This window comes from Diadema antillarum, unplaced genomic scaffold (assembly GCF_040938485.1).
Source record: "Diadema antillarum isolate AM-2024a unplaced genomic scaffold, OU_Dant_1.0 seq00001787_RagTag, whole genome shotgun sequence".
Classification (NCBI taxonomy): domain Eukaryota; kingdom Metazoa; phylum Echinodermata; class Echinoidea; order Diadematoida; family Diadematidae; genus Diadema; species Diadema antillarum.
This window is the reverse complement of record NW_027272465.1, coordinates 59839-85091: the sequence shown is the minus strand read 5'-3', so window position 1 is coordinate 85091 and position 25253 is coordinate 59839. Positions and strand designations below refer to the sequence as shown.

Sequence of the window (25253 nt, the reverse complement as noted above, 5' to 3'; positions counted from 1 at the left end):
TTCTTCGGTAAAAACTGACATTAAAAATGTAATCAAATGCATTAGTTTGATAATACTGAACGTTGTAACTATATAGATTTCATTGCCTTCCCTTTTTCCTAAATGCATTATGTCTGTGTACACAGACTATCCATTAGCGCGCGTTGGCGGATCGTGTGCAAAGAAGGAAAAAAAAAAAGACCGAGATTGGGGAGGGATGGTATCGCGCTGTATTAATCGTACGTGGGTATGCTGCAGCGCTCGGCGCCTTTTGAATGCATACTGCATAGTACAGAGTGCCACCTATTCAAAGCTACTCTCCTTGATAATGCACACTCTCGTGTCGAGGCTCTAAGGACGCACAACACACGCATGTTGTCGGAGAGCGCGTGTTCTGTACATCATCAGTCAGTGTGCACGCACCCGGCGCCCCCTTTTTACCACTGCTCCGCTCACAATTTAGACGTTCGGAGAGGCGAATATCTTCTTCTCTCGAATTAGATTAACACTAAACCTCATCTTTCTACATCAAAATGGGCAACGAAGACGAAACAACTTTTGGGCAGCGTATGTCAGCAAGGTGGAATGGATTCCTTAAATTCCTTTGGAACTCAGAAACGAAGGAATTTCTCGGCAGAGGAGGAAAGAGCTGGGGTAATTTTCCGCTATCATGTATTGTACACTTGCGCTTGCGCCTTTTTAGTCTTGACTCAGTCCACATGTCTGCTCCTTGCATGCTGTGCATAATGCCGGTCGGACTCGGCGGCGACCGTCATTCGTACAACTTTAAAATGTGTCATTTTCCACTATCAAACGTGAAAAGATGCTATGAATTTACGGTACATTAAACTGATTACTTGCAGAGCAACAATGCAAATTCTTAAAGAATATGTTGGTGTTTTATTTATCCAGTAGATGCCCAGAATCTATAGGCCCAGCAGTCTACTGTCTAGTTTTGTCATTGCAAGATCTGACTGGCAGGTCGCTCGCGCTTGTTCTTATCAAGAGATGTCGATAGAGCTAGGCGCGGCGTATTACACGGTCCAACTCTTGCAAGATCTCCCTAACCGTGATAATAGCTGTCTAACGTTAGACTTTTTTAGTCTTGTGTTATGGTCAGTGCAAAGTGTAGTTGAGTTGATATTTGATGGCCTGACGTTTGGTCTATCATACGATAGTCTCCCCCTTCAACTCCGGAACGAACTTATTTGCACTGCTCTCCTACGAACATATTTTAAGTCTTTCATTTGTTCCAAACTTCGGCTGGGTCTCCAAACAGTGTGTGCATACTTGTCGTACTGTTTAGTGTATACGCCATAGACCCCGTTATCACCAAACCAATTGCAGTGCAAGGCCGGCCTAGGTACATGATACATCATGCATAGATCTATATCACAAATTTTCGGCATAAATGCATGCGGGCCCAAGAATGGTTTAACCAAAAGCGGGGAATAGCCCAAGACCCACCTTTTGTTGATGTAAAAGCAAGGAGAGCCAAATGTGCAGCGAAACCCACTTGGCTGTCAAGTAGTGATTGCTAGGGGGGTGTTTACTTTAAATGTGCATGTACGTAGAGTGCCACTAACACTTGTAAGTTGTATGACAGGAAAAACAAGAACATCTTAAAAGAAACTTGATTCCTGGGTGTGGCTGAACAAGGCAGTGTAAATGCATGAAAATACAGGGCTGAGTACCACAATGTTGTAGGCGGGCCTTTGACCGGCCCACCACTGTAAACAGGGTCTCAGTCAGTATGAAGTGAGACAAATTGTATGGAAATCATTATTTCCTGATAACTTTGCAAGTGGTTAGATTTGCGATCTTGGAGTACAGCAGTTAGATGAATGAATGTGTGCGTGCATGTTACGTTCATGTCTGGATCAGAGTGAATACTTTTGCATGTTGTCAAATTTGTGAATAGAACACTAACTTTTTACTGCTGTTTACCTATGCTTGGAGACTACATGTACTTGCCAAGGTGTAGATACACAGTTGATTTGATATAGTTGCCAGCAAAACAGTAGAGCCCTTTTTGACAGTACTATTTACATACATAACAGCTTTTTCTATTTATGCTCATGACTTCAGAAAGTACAGTAATATCTTCCCATCAGAGACATTGATCATACTTGTAGATCCTGAGGTATACAATAAGATCAGTAACAGTGTCAGTCAGTGCTGCATCTAAGGCCAAGTAAAAAAAGAAACCAGTTTCTCGTCCTCGCGCGCATCGATTTTGGCCGCCGCATCGATTTTTTTTACTATTTACTATTTTCAAAATGGCGCTGAAAATACCAAGAAATTCATAATTCTCGTCCCAGCCCGCTCCCCGCCCGCATCTATTTTCAGTTGCCGCATCGACTTTTTTGATATTTACTATTTTTTCGGCCGCCAAAAAAAAAAATCAACAATTCACCTACCAATCGTGATGTCTTATTTCTAATTACGCCTTGCGTCCTCTACTTAGCTGTAGTACAGCTGTAGCTTCTGTAGTGCGTATGTAATAACGCATGCATTTCACACTGCGAGCTCGGCAAGAAGGAATGACCCACAAAGCAGTTGAACTGTAGTTGGATGGGCGGGCCTGGGCTGTGATGTAATGCGCACTCGGTACGTCGTGATGTAGACAGGACGTTGAGCACCTTCTGTACATTTCTCTCGTGCTGTTGCCCGCTTCATGTGCTGCTAGATTGATTGCGCAATGTAACCACAAACCCCGTTATTACGAGATCCGTGGGACCGGCGATATTACCTCGTTATAACCGGTACCTCGTTATAACCATACTCATTAAAAACAAAGAAAAACCTAAGCATGACGTCATATACCCATCCATGAAACTTAAACATATCCTTTGCGTTGTTATCACACAATTATTGAGCGTTATTATTGAGAGAATAAAGGGAGACTATTTGTGAATTAGACGAAGAAATAGAGGCTGAAATGATAAGTTAATTCTGTATTGTAATTCTTGTTTGTTAAGCTTTTTCTAAACACCAGCGCAAATATGGGGGCAAATATATACTGTAGAGTAACATACAGGCCTTGTTTTTCCGTAACTTGCTAGGTATTTTTACGCTGTTGGTGCCCAGCGGGAATGCGATGATTTCATGAATCATTTTGGCTGTAATCTTGTACTGTACATGTACAATGTATGATCGTTGCGCCCAAATGGATTAAAAATGCGTTCTTTATTTTCTTCCGAAAATCTCTTCGCGTTTTGTACGACCGTTAATTCTTGAAAATATGTGACAGGATTGAATGTGGGAGGTTGTCATCCTGTTTACGCAAATCTGTACCAGATCTATTCAAACTAATAAATGCGTTTGTTTCTTTTTCTGATTTAGGTTAACATGCGTCATTCAACTTTTTTTACGCTACTGTCACCTGGCGAGATCGCGATGATTTCAGAGTAACATACGTGCGTTGTTTACCGCTAACTTGCGAGGTATTTTACGCTGTTGGTGCCCAGCGGGAATTCGATAATTTCATGAATCATTTGGCTGTAATTTTATACAATGTATGATCGTTGCGCTCGAAGGGATTAAAAATGCGTTCTTTATTTTCTTCCGAAAATCTCTTCGCGTTTCTTGAACTGTTGAATGCGTTTATTTCTATTTCCGAGCACCGATTAAGTAGGTTAACATGCGTTATTCAACAATTTTTACGCTACTGTCACCCGGCGAGATCGCGATGATTTCATTCAATACTTCGGCTTTAATCATACACACTCATATCTAAATCATCATTCGTTAAATGATAATGAACACATCCAGATCTATTCAAACTAATACATGCGTTTGTTTCTTTTTCCGAGCACCGATTAAGTAGGTTAACATGCGTTATTCAACTATTTTACTCTACTGTCTCCTGGCAGGGTTGCGATGATTTCACTAATTATTTCTGCTTTGATCATACACACCCATATTTAAATTATCATTTGTGAAATGATAATGAACAAATCCAGATCTGTTCAAACTAATAAATGCGTTTGCTTCTTTTTCTGAACACCGATTAAGTATAGGTTAACATGCGTTACTCAACTATTTTAACGCTACTGTCACCCGGCGGGATCGGGGCGATGATTTTATTATTTCGGCTTTAATCATCCAAACTCATATTTGCTCAAAACCAGCAAAAGAACTGGAAGTCGGAACTAAAATTGGAAAGGATATAATGATGAGTTGCACACGCATTCCAATTGTCCATTTTTGGTCTAATTTTATTGTCGCTACATGAAAAGTTTTTGAATGCGTTATCTATTTTTTTCTCGTTGCGCTGTGGTCTGACCTCATATCACGAATGCGTTTCTCGCGAAAAAGAAAACCGAATGATTATGTTTAATAATTAGTAGGAACATCGGAAGGTGTTCCTGTGTCTTATCGCGTGATTAAGAAGAAAACATGGAAGGAACGGTTCTCTGCAAAACGGGAAAAGACGTGGATAGCGAGATTTCGGTTTCCAATGTTTCATTTGTCGCGCGTTTGAAAGCGACAATTTGGTCAAGAAATGGAACTTCGTTATATCTGATCAAATTGCTTATGTTTTTCTTTATCATGATTTAGCGAAATTGTCCTCGTTATAACCGGAATCTCGTTATAACCGAACACGTTATAACCGATTAGTTCTGCCATTACAGGCAAAGGAAAACGGGACCGACGCGATCACCTCGTTATAAGCGGTTCCTCGTTATAACCGAACTCGTTATAACGGGGTTTCCCTGTAGTAGAGGAGACCAGCTAGCCAGCATAGCATGCGTTCTGGAGCTGGAAAAAAAAATCGTGGAGTGATGGAGAGAACCGATCTCAAGCGCACGTGTGCACAGCGAACGGCTTTAAATAGTGAATATAGTATTCAACTGGTTCGTATTCTGTCTTTCAGTAAAAAGGAAATCAGGTGGTTGTTTCACAGGGTTGACAATTGGCAGTACTGTCTGCGGCATTTTAAATCCTTCAGCGAATAAGTTTTCATATGAGAAAAGATCTAACTCAGTAAGTTTGTGTTGTGTTGAAAGGCAAAAATAATGCAATGCATTTCCAGAGATAATGGTTGGATTCATAGTTCAACAAATGTGTATATTTTATGTTAAAAAAATGTTGTTTTTTTTCCATACCCTTGATATGACTGAATGAATACAGTCACAGTGTAGTTGAATTGGTATACTTGTCATGCATAAACAGCAATATACGAAGATTTGCACTCAAATGATAAGTGGTTTATATCACGCATATAAACACATATTACTTTCATTTTGACAATCCTCGAAAAAATAGTAAGATATCAAATAGTAAGGACCTCCCTCATCGCCTTGCTCAAAAAACCCGGACGAGAAACTACTTTCTTTTTTTACTTGGCCTAATATGGATCATCAGAGCAATACTGAAACTCTGTAAGAACTGACCATTATTTCTATGGAGCATAAATGTCTTATAGTTTTGAGTTGTGAGGTGCTGTCCTCAATGAATGATTGTATTACATTTTGTTTACTCTTACAGACAAATCTTAGATTATTGCAGGGAATAATTTTCCTGGTATCACATTGCAATTTGCTATGCATTGTTTGTACCACTGTTACACAAACTTTCTGTTGTGTACCGGTAGCAGTTTTCTTCTATAGAAATGTACAGGATAGCATTTGAAATATTATACATCAGCTGACATTGCTCATCAAATTTGAGTTCAAAATTATTCCCTGTATTGTGGCTTACTGATTTATTTTTCCATGTTGTACACATCTGGTGTTGAGAGTTTTATTGTCATGTAGTCATTTAGTTGTTAAAATAGTAGAGGTCTCTTGCAGTGTCACTTTAAAAAGTGCAATTTTCTCATACAACTTACTTCATCACGATATGCAATGAAACCATATCCTTATCATTTGATTGTAGCAGACAACACCTAGATTGTAATGTATTGGCTAAACGAACACACCCACTTCGATGCCAATCCAGGAAACTATTCTCGTCCTGGAAGGAAGCAGTGCCTTGTGTTGGCCCAAGTTCGACTGTGTTTGCATTTAAACTGTATAAGAGATCAAATTGTGGTATCATCTTGCTGCAGAGAAATCGATCAAGCATTTGAAACAGTATAGTGTAGATATGCTGTGTGTCTGCAACTTGTGTGAATGTGATGTGGAAAGAGATAGCTATTAAAGCCAATACCAATCTCGAGGTTATGGTTTGTCTAGAAATGCCATGACTTGTACCTGTATGTGTGTAATATTAGCAAATGTCATGTGATGAGTTGTTACACACTTTAAAAGATAAATGGTTTACAATCCTGTTTCTTGCTTTGATACATTTCTATGAAATGCAAGCCACTAACCCCTCACAACTGTAATTTGCTACCTTGGCAAGGATGTTGAATATGAAAGTTTTGTTGAATATGAAAGCTTTGTACTTTCAGCTATTAAGATACTGGCTCATTGCTGTTTTTGCTTTTTGTTTTTCTGTAGAAGGATTTAGAATTTGAGAGGTCATGTTGGATGATAATGAAAGTTGGCAGCACAGTTTCAGTGGCTCTCTCGTTTACTGCACAAACCAGAGCAAGAACACAAGGGCCCACAAATACTGAATAACAGAGAACATGAGGGCAAAATTAAATGTCAAGTGAAGAAGCAAAATTGCATAATGAAATCTAAATTCATGTTCCCTGTCTGATGCTAGTAGTAGCAGTAAACTGAACAGCAGGTGAGCCAAGAGCTAACCAGATGATGTCAGTTATAGTTTCTGAAGTTGTGCCAAGACCCCTTTGAAGTTGTCCTTGTGTTCATATTGGGTTTGGGGTTTTGATGAGGGTGAACCGAGGAAAATGATGAATGAATTTCACATCGGGAGACCAAGACAAACCCATCATATTAGATCTAATAAATGTCGACCTTGTCATTGGGAATGTGGCTTGAATGATGACTTCTCAATTGAATTTTTGCTTTACATTTAAACATGTGTATTGCATCAATTACATTATATATCATTTTGTTTGTGTCACGAAGTTTTTTGGGGGGGTCATCTATAGGGCCTGATGCAAATGACCTTGCAATGAAATAGATACAGTTAGTGTAGCACTCTTAGCTAGTCTTGTTTGAAGAGGGCTGTGTGAAAGTTTACAATGAGTGCAGTACTTATAAATGGATGAAGCAGTAGGCAAGTGATGGGAAGGGGATAAGTCTTCATTGAATATTAAAGGTAGTATATAACTGGCATTGCACTGTAAAACAGAAACTGCTTTTAACAACATGCGCTGTACACTACATTTTTAGTTTAACATGGCATAACGTGAGAAAATGTTTGCTATCTCATGAATGGATTTTTTTCTCTAATGATGCATGTTTTTCGATGGCATGTGCAGTATATTTTTGTTCCTCACACTTCACTGTACAGTTAAGTTGAAGAAATACTGCTGCCAGTTGTGTCTATGATTCTTGCAATCTGTTGTCGGGAATGCTGGATATTAGAAAATTGAACTACTGACGCTTCAAGCTCACTGGCAATATTTTTGGGTAAGGGCCCTAAACTTGGTAGAATACGCAAGTGTCCATTCATTTTACATGTGTCTGCCCCAACACTGAGTTGTAGTTGCCACTGGCAGGTGGGTTTATAGCATTGTGAGTTTTACCGTCTCTCCCATGTTTTGAAAGGAACATTGAAAACATCCCTTGTTCTCATGAGAGCAGGAGACATGTTTGAATGTACTTTGGGGGGGTCAAGATGAGCTGAGCAGGGGATAGTGTTCACCAGACCATTCAGATGATAGCCTTGTGTCTCGCAGGCACATCCGTCTTTGGAATGATTGTGTGGGATGCTATTTTAGATGAAATGGTGACAACTGGACAACCTTTCCTTCTTAGAGCTGTTTCTATCAAAGTTGTAGGCCATATCATCATTTAAGAATTATCATAAATGTATGTTTGGGTTTTTTGAGGGGGGGGGGGGCGGTGGCTGTGGGGTTAAGGGAAGATTTCTGCAGGGTTATTCCATACAATTTTGTGAGAATTCAAACTATAAGAGACAGGGATACCAGTCTTCAGGCAAAAGCCTGAATTCAGGCCCTGGTACAATCAAATTTCAGGATCTTTCATGTGCAAACCAACTTCTTGTAGATGTTATTTTAGGTACTCTCTTTCATTCTAACTGGCATCCCTAGAGAAAGAACGACAAGCTGTAAAATATGTGAATGCAGTGATATTATGGCCTGATGCATATTTCTGTGCCAAAGACTGCTAAATACTGCCTGAAGTGACGGTATGCAAATTTAGTAGACCAATTGTGCAGGCTGCTGTGTGTGCATTTCCACGGAGTGATTCCACATTGCAGACCAATCATAAAGATATGCAATGCAGCAGTCACCTATGACATTTTTCACGTCATCTTTGAATATTGCACCCGGGTCTTCTTGAGCCTCCCTCCGCATGAGAATGAGGCAGTGGTCAATAATGTGGCATCGCGAGAATTAACTTGAGCTTGTGCATACAAGATGTCCACAAGATACATGTGTGGGGAAGTGTGCGTGTGATCCGAACATGCTTAATACATCAGTGCCTTGTGCATCCACCTTTTGCGAGGTTTATTGCATTCCTCATATTTCTGCAGCCGTTAGGTATAGTCTTGATACAGTCAACACAAACTGCTGGCTTGCTCATAAATGTTTTAGAAGAATGAATTAGAATGCGAATTTGGGGCACAACCAAAGTAGAAGCCTGTCTAGATTGGGCTATGATTGCACACGTGGAATTGATTGAGGTACAAGTGATCATCAATTGGAACCCTTGGTCAGTGCAATTTGAATAGAATTCCTCTGGAGCCATAAAGCTTAATAGGGCCACCGGCATCCACCCACTCGACTCATTTGCAGATAGGTGATCTTAAAATCTATATATAAAGTCACCCTTTGTTATACAGAGTACTGGTGATTTGAAGTTCAGAAGGACATAGGGACGCATGTGGATTTTGCAGGTAAAAAGCAGAGTATCAAGAGACCAAAGGCTAATCCATGTATTGACACAGGATAGATAGCATGCCTTGTTGTAGAATCCATGGGTTCAAAGGAGAGAGCAGCCTATTGAACCATGGCTTCAGGTATTGCCTATAATAGGTACACCTCTACACTGTATGTGTGTGTGTTTTTTTTTTGGGGGGGGGGTGTGAGGTTTTCAATGGGGGACCATCAGTTGTTTCAATTGTAAGTGAAGAGATTAGAGTATCTGATAGCAATGCTGGGTGTAGACTTAAATCGTGTTTCTGTAAATACCTGTTGATTAATTAGCTATTGGCCACAGCATGTCAAGCACCACTCGGCTTGATTTCCATGTGAAGCATTGCAATTAAAGAGTAATAGCCCTCATATTGCAGGGGAGTGAGTAGGGATTGGGTGAATATGTTAGGATAATTGGTCTTTAGATCTTCATTTTGGAGAGTTGGTTTCATCTGACAAAAAGCATAATTTATAAGCCAACAAAAAAAAATCACTAAAGTACTAAGTACATGCATGAATTTTCTGATATTTTTCAGTATGCCAAGGGCATGTCAAATGATCGCAGACAGTTTACATCAATTCTAATTTTAATAAGATGATTTAATTTCTGATTTAATCAGATGCCACTGAAGTTTGATGTCACTGTCAGGCCACGGAATTTCCAAAAAGGCCATATTTTGGTGACCTGATCAGGCAGCTGAAATTCAGAATGAATTTTCATATTTCCTTTTATTTTGGACCATTACATTATCGTCTTCAGGCCACCCAAATTTCACATTCAATGGTTTTGCTTTTAGTGGCCCGAACGTACAATACATACTTTGTAGTGTCAAGCCCCTCAATATGATCGCACAACAGGCATGCAGTCAGAATATTATTTGAGCATAATCTTGGTCATTGCCATAGAATTTACAAATAGGCTTTTAGTGCTGTAATAATGATCACATTCTTTTGCATAGACCCCATGTGTCCCGCAGTACCTAAAACCTTGCATAATTTGTTCAGGAGTCAGCTTTGCTGTCTTCATTGTATTTCATTCCGACAAATTGTGATCATGCAGTTGACACGTCCAGAATTAGAGAGAGTTGCATGAAGAGGTTGTACATAAGCCGTTTGAACAGTCAATCTTGTAGTGCCAATTTGATTCATTTAGTGAAACAATTCTGATCATATTACAGTTTCAGCACCAGCTGACAGTTTGTATAAATTACAGCTTCAATTAATAGGTACTTTGCAAATGTATTCCCTTGGGCATACACGTGTATTGCTAGGTTCAATCATCGGTATATATATTTTAGCCCTATAATAAATGTGCCACACTAATTGCCTGGCATTTGAGCTATTAAGTGGTTTAGACCCGAGAGTATACCGTGAGACAAGTGTAATTTATAGGGCATGCCCCATGCCGGTGTGTGAGAGTGTATGAAATGTAGCAATGCATGCATCTGCATGCCTCCTAATATTACCTGCTGACCTGTATATAGCTGCATGCATGCATGCATTTGTATGTGTGTGTGTGTGTGTGTGTGTATGTGTGTGTGCCTATCTGTGTTCGCTAGAAATGACAGCGGTGGCAGTACATGGTGAACTGCGAAGTATGGGTTCCTCCAAATGCCAGCTTTCCCAACATACTCTCATGCAGGCTTTACGTGGTAGGCTACCCTGCGTTGCGTTTACATGTATCTCTCGCTGTAGCACACTGGCAGCGCAAGGCATTTGCACACGGCGGCAGTGAGGAATCATTATGTAATGCATGGCCACAATGCAGTTTCTAAACCGTGCGTGCATGTCGCACAGCGAAGAAGTGCCGTGAACTACACTGATAGTGTACAGTGTGCAAACGAGGGTACCCGGTATGTTTTATACACACAGTGCCCTGTGTACGCGCCAGGTTCCCACAAATCCGCTTGCTCAGGGCAATTTGTGCTTATTGTTTCGTGTGTAAAATTATTGGGTACTTGCCTGCATATAAAAAATGTTTTATTCCCTTGCCCAGTTGCCCACATGGCCATTTAGGAAAATGACTGAAACTGTTTTATAAATGCTGCCCTGTTCTGACTTTGTATTGGCCCCACTAGAGATAGGTAAATTATCTGTAGAATTGCACAGGTGACATTTTTATGAGAATTGTGGCAGAATGCAAGAATGCCATCAAGTCTACCAAGCTTGACGTACTGGGCATGATCATGACAACAAAGTAGGAAAAACAATGTAATCTAATATTGGACTCGGAACAATCAGCCAGGCAAACTACTGCTTTCATCAAAACAGAAGGACCTCTCAGTTGAAAAGGACATCTACAGATAACATTTATGCAAGATCTAAATTAGATTTGGCATGAATGAATTGTTGCACCGCTGATCAGTAATGCAATTACTTACAAGTTGTATAACAATGTGATAGTATTCACTGGACCATTAAAAACAAGCTGATTTGTATCCAGAGTCAGTAATAAATCCTGATGTAGGCCCTAAATCTTGCGTGAATCAAGTGATAGGAAGATTATGATAATCTTAGCATCCCATAATCATCACTGTAATGATACCAACCTGTCGGCAATTCCTAATTGTGGACAAAACAATAAACTTAATCACAAAAATATGACTTTTTTTACATGTGCAAAAAACAAACACACAAACTAAAATGTATACTGTATTTTACCTTCATTTTAACATAGATAACCTCAATATACTATTTTACATCTGCTGTAGAAGTGAAAACTTGTATAAATTTAGGTCCATTGGTTAATTTTAGAATATTTTATTTGTTTATAATTGCAGTAATGGAGTATTTTTGCATAAAATTCAAGATTTCATGAAACATTTATGTCTTGTTGTGTATCATGTTGATCAATTGAGTTCAGGTGCTTGAAATATTCTACCCTGCAAGATATATTTGTTTGCAAAACATACAGCATAGTCGGGTAGGGGGAAACTTAGTTTTATATCTAATAAAACTTTATGATAAAAGAAGAAAACAAAGTAAAGAGAGGCATACAGCCACTAGTGCCAATTATTTTATACTAGCAAAATTTGACCCTTACAGGTACATACAACTGCACTGTGTATACAGAAGGTCTGACATGGAAGGGGTAAAGGCACTTGGTCACTATACACTGTACACTGGGATTTCCACCAAGCTTTTGTTTTTTCATATGATTAATTCATGTAAAGTGACAGTTATAGTATAATGGGGATTACAATCTGCTTGCAAACTAATTGATTTTGTAGCAACCCTTTTCAGGCATAAAGATTGTGTGCTATTTTCAGTTACTATAGGTCTATATATTGATTATATATATGCAGGGTGATAACGTTCCAGCAATTGCTGTGGCACACACTTTTGATGACGGATTCTTGACAGATTATAAGGGTGATTAATTTAACTTCAACAAAGAGAACTGTACATATTTGAGGCCAACTGTTTCTTTTAATCATATGATTGTGTTTGTCAGTGTCTGTGAGATATGATGCAATATACATCCTGGAAATGTGTGAACAGGAAATCAGAAAGTAGCTTAATCATGCAGGGATGTGGCTGTGTGCTTGACTCATTCGGAAATGATTGAGAAGTGTTATTCGAACGCAAGTTGTTCCAAAGAAAGAGCTTTTTGAGGCATAGATCTATGCAAAAATATGTGTGGATTTCATTGAAACAGGGCTGTGGATGTGAAATATGAAAACCACTTTCCTGCTTTTGATAATGCATATTAGGGCATGCAGTTGAATGTGACAACAGTCTTTATGTTGATATAACGAGCTGTTTTAGCTAATTAATGTAAGTGAAATACCAGCAATAATTTTTGCCGCCACCTGTAACAAGAAGTTGTTGAAGAGATGTCTATGAATACACGTTGTATCTGCTACTGTGCGGGTCCTTCAGGTGACTCGGCAGCCATGTTGGATCAAGCCAGACTTGTGCACTGTATTTGGTAGTGTTGGAGTTGCATCAGTGTTTGTGTGTGTGTGTGTGTGTGTTTGTGACACGTATGGAATTTGACAGACAGTTTTAAAAGACTAGAGACGAGAAGAGAGATGCTTTGTCATCAGCCTTGATTGGTTTCATCACCAAGGAGATGAGACACAAAAAAAAAAAAAAAAAAAGAGGGGGGGAAAAAAAAAAGCTCACAGCATCCAATGTCGTGAAAGCGTACTCCCTCATGAGTGTTTCTGTGGATAGAAACTCTTCATTAATTAGATCCAGAGTCTCCTGTACAGATGCCTTTCTAGTGTAGGTGTGCCTTTCTCTTGTACGGGGCATGAAGGCAGCCACGCAATTAAACTGTGTTATCATCGTACATGTAAAGCTGATGCGTCTTAGATGCAGACTATTGACACAAACGCTTATGATGTGTTGCTTGAACAACTACTCGTATGTGACATTTTCGTCAAGATTAATTACTTTTCTGCAGTGGTTAAATGTTAATATTTTATTACCCCCCCCCCCCCCCAAGTGCTTATCAATGCAGATCTGGCTGCTGAGATTCTGAAAACAATGCCAGGCCTTTATTTTTGTCAATAAGCACACCAAATATGACAGAAATTTATTAACAGAACTGAAATCAAAATCTCATCTTTGTGAGAGTCTATTCCCAAAGTTTGACGTATGCATTTGTGATTTCTTGTGTTTGTGTATTGAATTTCAAAATTCAGTTTTATATTCACATCTTTCATAGGGACTGTAGTTTATTGTGTAAATGGATTACTTTTTTTTCTCCTGTTTCCATGGGAAAATTTGAATAAAAAAGATATATTACAATTGATACACATAAAATGTATTTTAGAGCTAATTGTTTTTGATGGGACTTAATTAATTAAAAGCTCCTGCATCCATATCAAGAGATTGGCACAAGGCTGTATTGTCACAGACCTAGAATTAGTTGAAAATGTGTCTGCCTACATTGGTGTGGGATGCTACACTCAAACCTCATGTTTTATTTCTACAAGGTTTGGCTTTTAGTAGAACTGCTGTGACTTACTACTATAGTGAAGTAAACCATTCTCCCATTCTATATACAATGTATATGAGATGCCTTTAATAGATAGGTAGTATAGCTGTGGTAGCACGCAGTAAAGGGTGTTATGTTCCATGCTGTGACACTAATAGAGCAGAGCAGAGCGATCACAGTGTGCACTGTCCCTGTCTGAGTGTCAGTACATTGCCAGCGTGTGTGTGGAGCATGATACGTACAGCTGTACATGTGCCGTTTGTTTGATTACTACGCTAATGCAGCAAGCTCGATAGCTATTCAAGTTTGGCTGTTTTGTAGGCATGGTGCTCGCTTTTCACTACTCGTACAGATGAAGAATGTGGGAACATGAAAACAATTAGCCATCTTGTAAGGCGCACAGTTTCATTTCAAGATGCACAGGTTTTCAGGAAACACATTGTCTCAAGCATCCGAGTAAGGGGGGGGGGGGGGGACGAGGGTGTATCTTTTTGAAGCGAGGGAAAAAATTGATAATTAATTTCAATTAGTGTTGGGCATTCTTTTGAACAGTGAGCCTGTGTCCAGAGTCAGGGTTGTTTTTGAACCCTTGAACTACATGTATGCCAGTCACTCGTCCATCTGGGCCTTTTCACAGCATTTTCAAAGATAAGTGGGTGTTTGCTATCACCGTAGCTACCATTGTCAATGCAGATCTGCAGGGAATTATCACCAGCAGTAGTAATAAATCAAATACTGATTAACTTTGCTCACCTACTTTTCATCTTATGAGTACTTATCAACCAGGAATGCCAGCGTGCAGTCATTGAGAAGTTTGGACTTTACACATCAAAGCCTCCATACTCAGTGCTGTAGAAAGATATCAACTGATACTGTTCAAATCCAGTGCACAGAAAAAAAACTTACTGAGAAAATATGTTTCATTGTTTCATTAAGCTGTGATCTTATGGAAATATCTTTCATAGTATCAAGAATATGATTTTTGATTTGCAAGTGACACCACACGACTGACTCTACATTAACCTTTTGTAGCTCATGGTTATGCACTGTGATGGCTTAATATTGCATCTTTCCTAGGAACTTGATGCTGTTAATAAACTTGCTTTACTAATAAACTTGCTTTACTAATAAACATTGCAAATGTTGCCCACCGTTCTTCTAGACTAGTGTATACACACTCTAAATGCACGATTAGCCCTTGTGCACTTCTTTTTCACCGTAGCCTGCACCCATGGTGAAACAAACTTGCATTTGGGCCAATCATGTATTTGTCGTTCAGATAATCTGATGTAGTGCATGCAAGATCATGCACTTCATACAGCAACAGTGCCTTAATCTGTGCATGAGATCACATAGAAAACAGAGATGCCATGTGCAGTATTCCCTCATAGTGCCTCAGGAATAGTGAGGAAGCTACCCTTTCGAGTTGGAGTAAATAACAATACCTTCTTTTCTTTTTTTCTGTTGTAGCTCATACTGTAGTTTAGTTTTGTTGGTAAAGTCAGGCTTACACATAACATAAAATTTTACAACTATTGAGCTGCAATTACAACTATAGTGTAAAGCTATTTAATCATCAGGTTGCAAAGTATAGCAAATGAGGTCAAACATTGTATATTAGGTTGTGATGGTTGCGGCATTTGTACATTTAGTCCGAGTGATTGATCAGAAACCTGTTACTACTACTTTCATACACCAAGATTGACTAGAACATGCTGGCCAGGCAACAACACTCAGCGAGTGTCCAAGTGTGTAACATTTGAGAGCATTGGTGTAGCCTTGGCTGTTCACACTCATGTTTGCAGAGAGATGCATTGTGGGAAGGTCATGCGTCTTTCCTATGGCAAGATAACATCTGTGATACCAGATCAGGTCGTGAGCAGTGAGATGGACTGCCCTAGAAGAGGGATGCATTGATAATCAACACAAACAGTTTTCAATTCAGATGTGCCGAGAGTGAGTGCTCATAAAAACCACTCAGCGCTGAGCAAATTGGTACGCTCTACAATTCGTTATCCCCCCGAAGCCCGTCTAGATATCTCCGCAGCATGTCTCGGTGTCTCTTGCCCGTGGTGAGGGCGCCGAGGCTGTGCAACGATCGGATTTCCCCCAGGACAGTCTTGGCGAGTAGACTAGTATCGATGCATCGACTGTGCGCATATCTAATGAAGGTCAACAGGGATTCTGCCAATGCAGATTGCTGTGGAAGGCCCCCTGTCTACGCACATGAGGGTGCATACGACTGTCAACACACGAGCTAGGCTGACAGCATTGTTCCGTGCAGGAAAGAGTGCACGGTGTCTATACGTCGGTGTAGCGTTTCAGTTGTTCTCGTAACGCTGCGAGGGGAGATTGGTCGATGTGGGAGAAGTTGATTTGATAATCTATGTGTATGCCTGGTGGAATGCCGCAGGCAATAGGATTTGCGCAAGACAGATGCGCTTGGTTTTGAAATGTGCATTGATGCGAAAGAAATGATAAACAATCAGTTTTGGCGGCCTTTACACGGTCCCGTGCAGATGTGTAGTGCGGAGGAATGCATCCCATCTTCTCTGCTCAGTTGTTGATGATGATGACATGTCTGTAGCATATTTAGATTTGTGATAGATGAGCCTTTTGGAGGAGGGGGTGTGGGAGAGGGGGAGAGAGTAAAGCTTTATGATGTAGCGTCCACTCTGAGACTTGGAGTAACCCATGGTTGATCGATGTGATGATCTACTTTAGATGGTGATATACTGACACTGCACAGAGGCTCTGCTGCTAAATAGGCCCCAGTGTCAGTCACTTGGGACATATCCATGCATTCCAAGACAATTTCGGGTCACTAGAATGCAATGACCTTGAGGTTACATAAAATTCTTCCTTCTTTATACTGATAGCAGCCTTAATGTCTGAACCCTGTAGTTTTTATTGTTTTTTTTTTCACCCTTGATATCCATACAAGTAAGTACAGTATAAAGGCGGATAGCAAAAAACATAGCTTCATAGGTGCCCACATTCTGTGAATTTTTAGTTTTTAATCTAAAGGTTATTGTGCTTTAACTGTATGTAAAATATAAATCTTACATCTATACATTGATAATAATGTTCTTCACATACATTGATAGTGTAATGAGATGATAGGGCCTGCCATGAGTTTGATTTATGATATGACAGTATTCAGCATGCAAAGCAACTACCATCTTACCATTTGCTCTTTCCAAAATAATTGTCATAAATTCTTTTAGAACTGTTGTTTTATCATTAATAATGTAGGAGTTGGATGAAGCCTGTTTTTCCAAAAATTATTTACAAGGAGACTGTACAAACCTTTGTACATGTACAATGTATTATGTGCAATTCCTCCTTAAAATGAAGTTTAAATATAATTTTACCTGTCCATGTGCACATGCATGGGACAATTACTACTCACCTGAGGTAACTCACTGATACTTAATATCACAAAAATGAAAGAATGACATATCTTGGAATGCCCTGAACTGTGCAGTGTGCTCTTCCTCTGCCTTAAAGATAGCCCTTCCCTTTTGCATTCCTTCCCAAATAGCACAGAACATGATATATTCTATCAGAATGACAAGACTATTGTAAATCTATAACATTTATGTGATATTAGAAGGATGTTAGCCATTAAAATTCAAATAATGCATCAAACGCTCACCGTAACGTATTCTGTGTACTAGGCACAGCTGCATACATTAATCCTCCTGTGGTTATAATAATTATACTTATACTTCGAACAAAAGATATGCATATTAAAGCTGTCAGCTAGAAATGAAGAATTCACTAGCTTCTCTTACTTTGTTGTCGATAGCAAATAACAACACACCACTTACATGAACTACACGTGCAACTAAGTGCATCACACAGGTCTGTAGAATTAGACTAGTAGTTTAGATTTGTAATTTTTTCGTAGTACGAAAAAAATATTCAAATCTTAATGGTCAATTTACTAAACAAATAAAGACCCTCTTGAGTTCAAAATTTACAGGAGGTTTCCAAATGTTTTCTTCAATACCTAAGTGTTCTCACCAATTTTTCCAAAATTTGCATGTAAAAGGGATTGGCTGTCTTTAAGGTCTGGGGAAGAGAGGGGGAGAGAGAGAAATCTTTGACTGTGACCCAGTGGTAGAAACCAGCATCCATTGTAAGAACAAACAGTCCTGTTTGTATTGAACCTCTTGATGAGATTAACTCCCCCCCATTATGCCCACATTTCCTTCACTGGCGCAGCTTTGTAAACCAGTGGGCCCATTGTGCTCTCTGCACCTTGGCTTGACATGCAGTGTGCATATCAATCTTGAATGTAAAGCTGTAGGTAAAGTGTAGTATAGGGTAGTGATGGAACACACACACAATAAAAAATGTGTAATGCTATGGAAAAGGTAAGATGCTCTTGTTTGGCTTGTGTGCTAATTTCTCTTGTTCTGAGGTTTACGATGCCCTCTGTATTGCTCAGTAGGTCTTTAACTCAGACCCAAACTATCCAGTTTTTCCTAGGGAGTAAAAGCCGCCTTCTTGGCTATAAATAGGTATAGGCCACCGTCAGGTGTATTCTCTTACTGTAGTGCTGTGCAGGTGTGTGTACAGTGTCTCGGGGAAAATGTCTCCAGAGAGCTTTGTGCAGCTGAAAATGAAAAAGACAGATCCATATTTTCATTGACTATTATGTGTTAGTAGCCTGTTTGGGAGGACTTCCATTTCCATTTGGCTAATTACATAATCTCAATAGTGGGGAGGGTGGAGATCCCTATTTGTGCTGATCCATTGGAAATGCAGTGCAGTTTATACAGTGGTTGTAGTGATGGATGAACATGTTCAAGCGAGCAGTGCATGCTATTGCATTGATGTTACATGTGACCTGGCTACTTTTTAATTTTCATTAATTATGATTCAATGAAACAAATCCTTCTGTTACTGAGCCAAAGAATGTGATTAGCTTTGCATGTGAACTATTTGTGGGGCCTCAGTTGCAAACATTAAGTGACCTGTTTGGAGTAGTAAGTTTTTTGGGTCCCCCCCCCCCCCACCTCCTCCCACCAAGAAGGAGACTTGCCATTTGATTTGGTTCAAGATTGACATTTACGTTGAGATATATTTAGAAAGAGGCAGTGTGCCTTGCCGGCTCTATCTCCTTGTGAGCCCCTTCGGTGTGGTTATTGATAACTGATGGGGAGATTTTTGGTGGCCAGGGAAGTATGCTGGGAGTGATTTCAATACCTCATGAAGATGCCCTATATGTGTGGCAGATATATAATATGAAGAAAGAGCCAGATCGTGAAATTATGAACCCACACTGTTTGTGATGTAGCACCAAGCTCCAAAAACCGATCAACCTACTATAAATAAGCCAGTTCAGGAGTTAAATTTCCATGCGAGCTACAAAACAGTTATTACCAAGTACAGGATGACTGGACATCCTGGAGAATGCACTGAAGTCAAAACAAGCAGTTTCTTCAATATTTATGAAGAAAGTGATTGTACTTTATGATATGCCCTGATATGTCTAAATGAAAAACGTGCTCATCTATAGTAGAAACAAAAGGTGTGTGAAAACTTCCCGCATGAAATTTCCGATGTTTGAGTAGTTTAGAGAGGAGCCTGCCGAGACCCGTGCATACACCATGTATCACACACCCATGGTTTCCTGATATCGCTGCAAACATTTTTATACGGAACATCCTACAATGTCTGTCTAAAGTGTGCATGTGTAGAATCAGTGTTTAATATATCTACTTCAGTGCAGTTCTGAGCTAGACATGTTTATACAACTATGTGTAAATCTTGCTATTGTGGACTTTCTTGTATCATACAATACTAGAAGATTAGATTTCTGGTCTTCTGCACGTGCATACATATTGGGGCTTAACATCTGTTCATGTTTGTGGTAGGTGCTCCACTCTTGCCTCGCACATTTCAGGTGTTTCCTTAGTCATGGGTAGGCTGTTTGGCTCCTTGTGGAAAATTTTGGGGTGAATCAGTGGAAGCGCAAAAGGAAATTGATGTAATTGAATTTACAGGGCTTTGCAAAACTTTTTGGTTCCACAAACCCTGTACCTTCCTGTGGGAAAAGCAAAATAGAGTGATCGACCTGAGATAAGACCTCGTAACATTCCCAATCGATGTAAGTTCATCCCCTTTCCCGTGAGAAATTGGCAGAAGGATGTTGTTCAGAGCAAGCCAGAAGGATATTAGATGGATTCGGAAGCTAAACGGCACTAATTTCGCGTGTGTACATTTCCACACATGTCAGGTATTGTCAGAGAATGTGCAATGCATATCAAGTTTAAAGACAGAAAGTCAAAACAAACAAGCTTCAGCTCACTGACTTTTTCTTTTAATAGCAAGAATGCATAGCTATCTATATTAAAGGAAACAGACACCTTACAATGTTCATGGAATTTGCAGTTAGTTGATGGATTGTAGGTTAATACAGTTATCTGCCTATTGATACTGTATTATGTGTCTGTTTGTTTTTTACATTCTGACTGTGATAAGTGCTTACTATGGTAAATGTTGCTAATGACACAAACGAGATACTTTGGCTAGAGAACTTGTGGTACTTAAATAGACATATTATAATCACTTGCATTGAGGATTGATATTTCTTTTTCAAATGAACAAGTACTGAAATGAACATGTGATAAACCTGTGATGTGCACTTGCTGTGCACATCCCATTGCTAGTGTTATGTTTTGTAAGCTTCCAATGTTTAAAGTTCAGACTGTGAGCAACATAAATATTTTGACAGGTAAAGGAAAAAGTTTAGCCAAAGTTAGAAGGGATAGCTTAGGAAAAGTGATTGGATGTTTGTTGATCAAAATGATACCTACACATGGGGGGACAACCGGCTGATCTTGCAAATATTTTGTGTCTCTTTGCAATTAAAGAGGAGTTAACATTCAGAGGAATTCACCCCTGTAGAATGGTATGCAAACTAAAAGTAGTGGAGCTTAGACATTCATCTTTATAGCAATAGTTACGTGAAGTTTAACAAGCCATAGTACTCATTTTAGGGGATACTTACGGTGAAGTTGGACAAAGGTAAAGGAATTTCCAGGGCTATTCAAATGCAGATACAATTGTAAGTCTGCCAGCGCGGTGTTTTATTAGAACTGACTAGTATACAGCTAGGGAGATCTGTGCTTCTTTTGACCTCAGTTGGTTAGATGTTAGATACAATGTATTTGCCAAGTATCACAAATTCTTTGTTTAAAATGTGTACCCCCCCCCCCCCCCATTTTGTTTGTGGTCTATCAGTGATACCATGTTCTTATGTTGTACAAAAATTGGCAGTAAATCTGTGATTAGGATTATTTAAGTTCAGATGTATTTTTCCCCCTTCCATGTCTTGCTTTTATACCATTAACCAAGCAAAGGAGTATCTAGAGGAAGACTGCTGTTTTGAGAATACAGTAGAAAGTCAAGTTTATGATTTAGAGTATTCTGATGGGTCATAACCTTGTTATCATTCATTGGCTTGTGCCCAAATCTTCATTGATCCCTTTCTTCTGGTGTCCCCCTTTTGTTCAAAACAACTTTATCTTCAGGCATGGTGCTGTTACACAACATTTGCTCCTGTGACAGTTGCTCCAGTCTTCTAAGGACTTAAGGCTAGGGTTGGGGTTGTGATAGGGTGTTAGGTTTAGATTGATGTGAAGAATAAGGATTAGGTTTATGCTTGTGAGTAGAATTTATATTTGGCCGAGCCGGCAGATATTTCATGGGAGCAATTGTCGTGGGAGCATGTCATAGAACCATTTCATTCATTGAAATAGACATGGCAATGAGTTATGCCTGGAATGGAATTGATGTAGTTCGACTGATCAGTGACCTCAGCTCATGTAGCGCACATGCACATTGGGTGGGTTGGTGGGGGGTCAGTTGTAGAGGAGGAGTGTGCAAAATGTGAGGAAAAGCTACGCACCAAACCATGAAGTATATCTTGAGGACATTCTTTGGTGAATTAAACCCCACAGTTGAAGGGGCTGCGAAGTGGAACGCTACTCCAAGTTTGAGTTCACCATAATGAATAATGAGTGAAATTAAACCGATTATTGAAAGTTTCACCAAAAGCATAGCTGAACATGAGCTGGGCTAGTCAGTTGCACGCATTTTCACCAAACATTGATATGGGACACAAGCTTTAGCTTCTCATCTCCCTCAGGGAGTAACATTTTTGCCAGCATTGGTTTGTTTGTCTGTTTGTTTGTATGCAAAATAACTCCAAAGGTGATTTACGGATGTGGGTAAAATTTTCAGGAAAAGATGATGATAGCACTCGGAATACATGAAATTGTGGCAGTGCTCCAGATCATTGTCTGGATACAGGATTTTGTAAAGGATTTTTAAAGGATTTGTTATCATTGGGACTCTAAAATAGGATGGAAATCACAATATGGGTGGAAATGAGTTGCTTGGCAGAGGTCTGCAGTTTCTGAGTGCTTTTGTAGTTGTTCATGTCTTTTGCAAAGAAGAATTTCAGCCAATTTTGGCTGAGCTAGTCACCAGATTATACCTCACCGTTAGATTCTCCCTGAGATTAACCTTAACATCCCTAATAAACCACTATTTCTTTTTTACCCCATGAATAGTTCCTCTCCTGTGGAAGTTCAAATTAACTGGTATTTACCATCATGTCTGTGGTCTTGTGTATTTGTGATGTAGTTAGAGATGATAATTACATCATTGGTATATGTATTACATGGCGAGGGAGAGGAGGAGAATAGGGGAAGGGAAGAGGGGAGGGGAAAAGGGGGGGGGGAGGTTGGGAAAATAAAAGACATGGAGCTGAGATCGAGTTGTGTGCCGAGGATGAACAATTTCTCAACATCCATACACAAGGGCATTTGATGTGGTAGTGCAAGATGTTATGCGCAGCTCCTTCATCAAAGTGACATGAGTCAGCTGCTCCCGTGCATGGAGCAGCCGGTCGCCATGGCAACTGCCGTTTTAGCTCAGTAAACAAATGCATCCCCCCATCAAGGGAATTGAGAGCGAAGATAAGTCAAGAGAACTGAAGCAGTAACAGTAACTTTTGCACACATGTACTTGATGTAATAACTCTACTCCAGGTAGCAGTCGATACGATGCATGATATTTTAGAAATGATTATGAATATTGTATATAGTAGAATTCCAACAAAGTGCAGCTTTTCAACAGAACAAGCAGCCCAAGATTATCTCATTGCCTTTAATGCTGGTATAATTGAAGTTAAAAGCTTATCAGATAGACATTGGCATGGAGATTGGTCGAGACTTTGTGATCTCTCCCATGACTGGTATGTCTTGTATTGAAGCATTGAAGATGAGCTGATTTTGCTTTACTAGTCACACATTATTCATAAACACCTGCTCGAGTATAGTCCGGGACTAGTCTTCAATGGATTAGAATGTCAAATAGAAGACAATGTTGTGTGATGTTTTTATGTGACTGCTAGGGAAGCAACTATTAAGGCATTGGAAGCAAGCAACAAGAGGCCCCCAACGGCTTGAAGTCCCTTTCAAAAGACAAGGCAGTGAGGATAAGGTGCCTTGCCTTGGAGCACACCCACTGTAGCCAGGGGACTGGAACCTGGGATCTTGCGATTGAGAGATTGATGGTCCATGGTCCTAACCACTGGGCCACAACAACTTTTCAATGTGCATCAAAGCATTTGCATCCCAACAGTGGGCATTTGTTGAAAGTTCTATTAAAGTCTGTGAGTGTAATCAGTCACGGATGCTATTGCAGGTATACTGTAAAAGCAAAGCATGTTTAAATTCTCAATTTGTATTTGGTGTGCTACTCCATCTCAGCGTATATTATGGCATGGTCCTTTGTGTAACATTTTAATACACAATCGAATGTGATATTTAAAGACCTTTTTGATATGAACCCTTACAGAATACATTGTAGCATCATCTGTTATTAAAGCATGTATGTCTTTGCACTGTGTCCAAGTGTAAATTCTAGAGGTGTTATACCGTCAGTATCTGTATTTTGCAAAGGTCAGGAAACTTTATTTGTCTTTCCACACTGACAATATGTGCAAAGTTTGCACATTAAACAACTGTCCTACAAATTTGCACTTGAATATGGCAGAAAAGTTGTAGTAGTGTATCTAGCTCTTCTGTGTGAATTGTACAGTGTACTCCAGCATATGTACTGCAACAATCCTCATAATTCCCCCTAAAAATGTGATCGTGTTTCCTTTAATACTACAGTTTGGTTCAAGGATAGGATCTGTAATAAAAGCTCCATCATGACCAAACATTCAATATTTGTTTAACAGAAAAGAAAAAACAAAACAGAACAAAACATATAATGTAAAATCAGGGCTCATGCCAGAAGGATACATATGAACCACACAGAAATGATTCTACACGCGAGTTGGTAGTCCTTGACTGTAGCCATACTGCCGATCTGTATCTGTTTGAAGTAGCCATTGTGTTGATCAAGCCCCAAAAACAAACAAAACAAGAGCCTACAATAGGATCTTGAGATGAAGTCCAGCAGACAAGGCCAAGTTCGGTCACCCTTGACTGCCCCCTGTCTCTTGACCCCTCTTGTCTGGCCAGGTCCTAATCCCTGAAGCCCAAGTCCGGACCCAGACCGGTCAATGAACATTCCCCCCTGTCTATTCATGCCATTGTTGATGGCCTCGACCTCAATTAGCTGCTGAATTGTCTCTCTGGATGATTCCATTCATGAACGTGCCAGTCTAGTCAGAATGTTATCCTCTATGCTTCTTGGTTAGCCTTAGTTCAAGTCTGCAAGAGCAAGCAAGCAAGATAAAAGCATGAGGGAGACTTAAATTTGTTTGTTTGTTTTTTGCCAGTGAAAAGGAAACTTGTCAAATAAAGTTCAGTATATCATTGTGCTACATTTGTAGCAGAAGGGTTGTCAGGTTTTAGTGACATGTTTCTGTTTCCTTTCATTCACCTTTTTAGTATTTTGCCTTGTTTTTAGAGTTTCATATAGAAACAAATTCAGGTCAATGCTAGAGGAATTGGAACATTTTGTGCTAGTGGATGCTTGGCTTGATTTTATGTCACTCCTGTATGAAACTGCAGACAAAACCTGAACAGCTGCTGCATGTTTCATCAGAAAGTGAACAATGTGAAGGGGCTGTTTAATATGAAGATTAACCTTCTGTGCTATGTGTAGATGCCTTCCAAAATCTCTGTAGTTCTTCTGACAATGTGTATCCACATGCAAAAACATTCACCAGTTAAAGTAACCACAGTATTTTGTTAGATCCTCATGTTAATGTGATGCAATGTCAGTCGTTGGTTTACTAAAGATGAATGCCGCATTCGATACAGCGATAATGCCTTGGCTGTAAAGTTCCCCTATCTGACATCCTGTTCCAGAGTTGCAGCA

At 39.6% G+C, this 25253-nt stretch overlaps 1 protein-coding gene across 1 annotated transcript in view; it reads left to right on the top strand.

Annotated features, from left to right (window-relative positions):
* The first annotated feature begins 373 nt into the window (after positions 1-373).
* Positions 374-25253, top strand: part of LOC139712286 (sodium/potassium-transporting ATPase subunit beta-1-like) — a 47810-nt gene continuing 22930 nt past the window's right edge. Inside the window, exon 1 of the mRNA XM_071624126.1 lies at positions 374-633. Coding sequence (XP_071480227.1) covers positions 513-633 — 121 coding nt within the window. The 5' untranslated portion in view covers positions 374-512. The remainder of the gene's footprint in view (positions 634-25253) is intronic.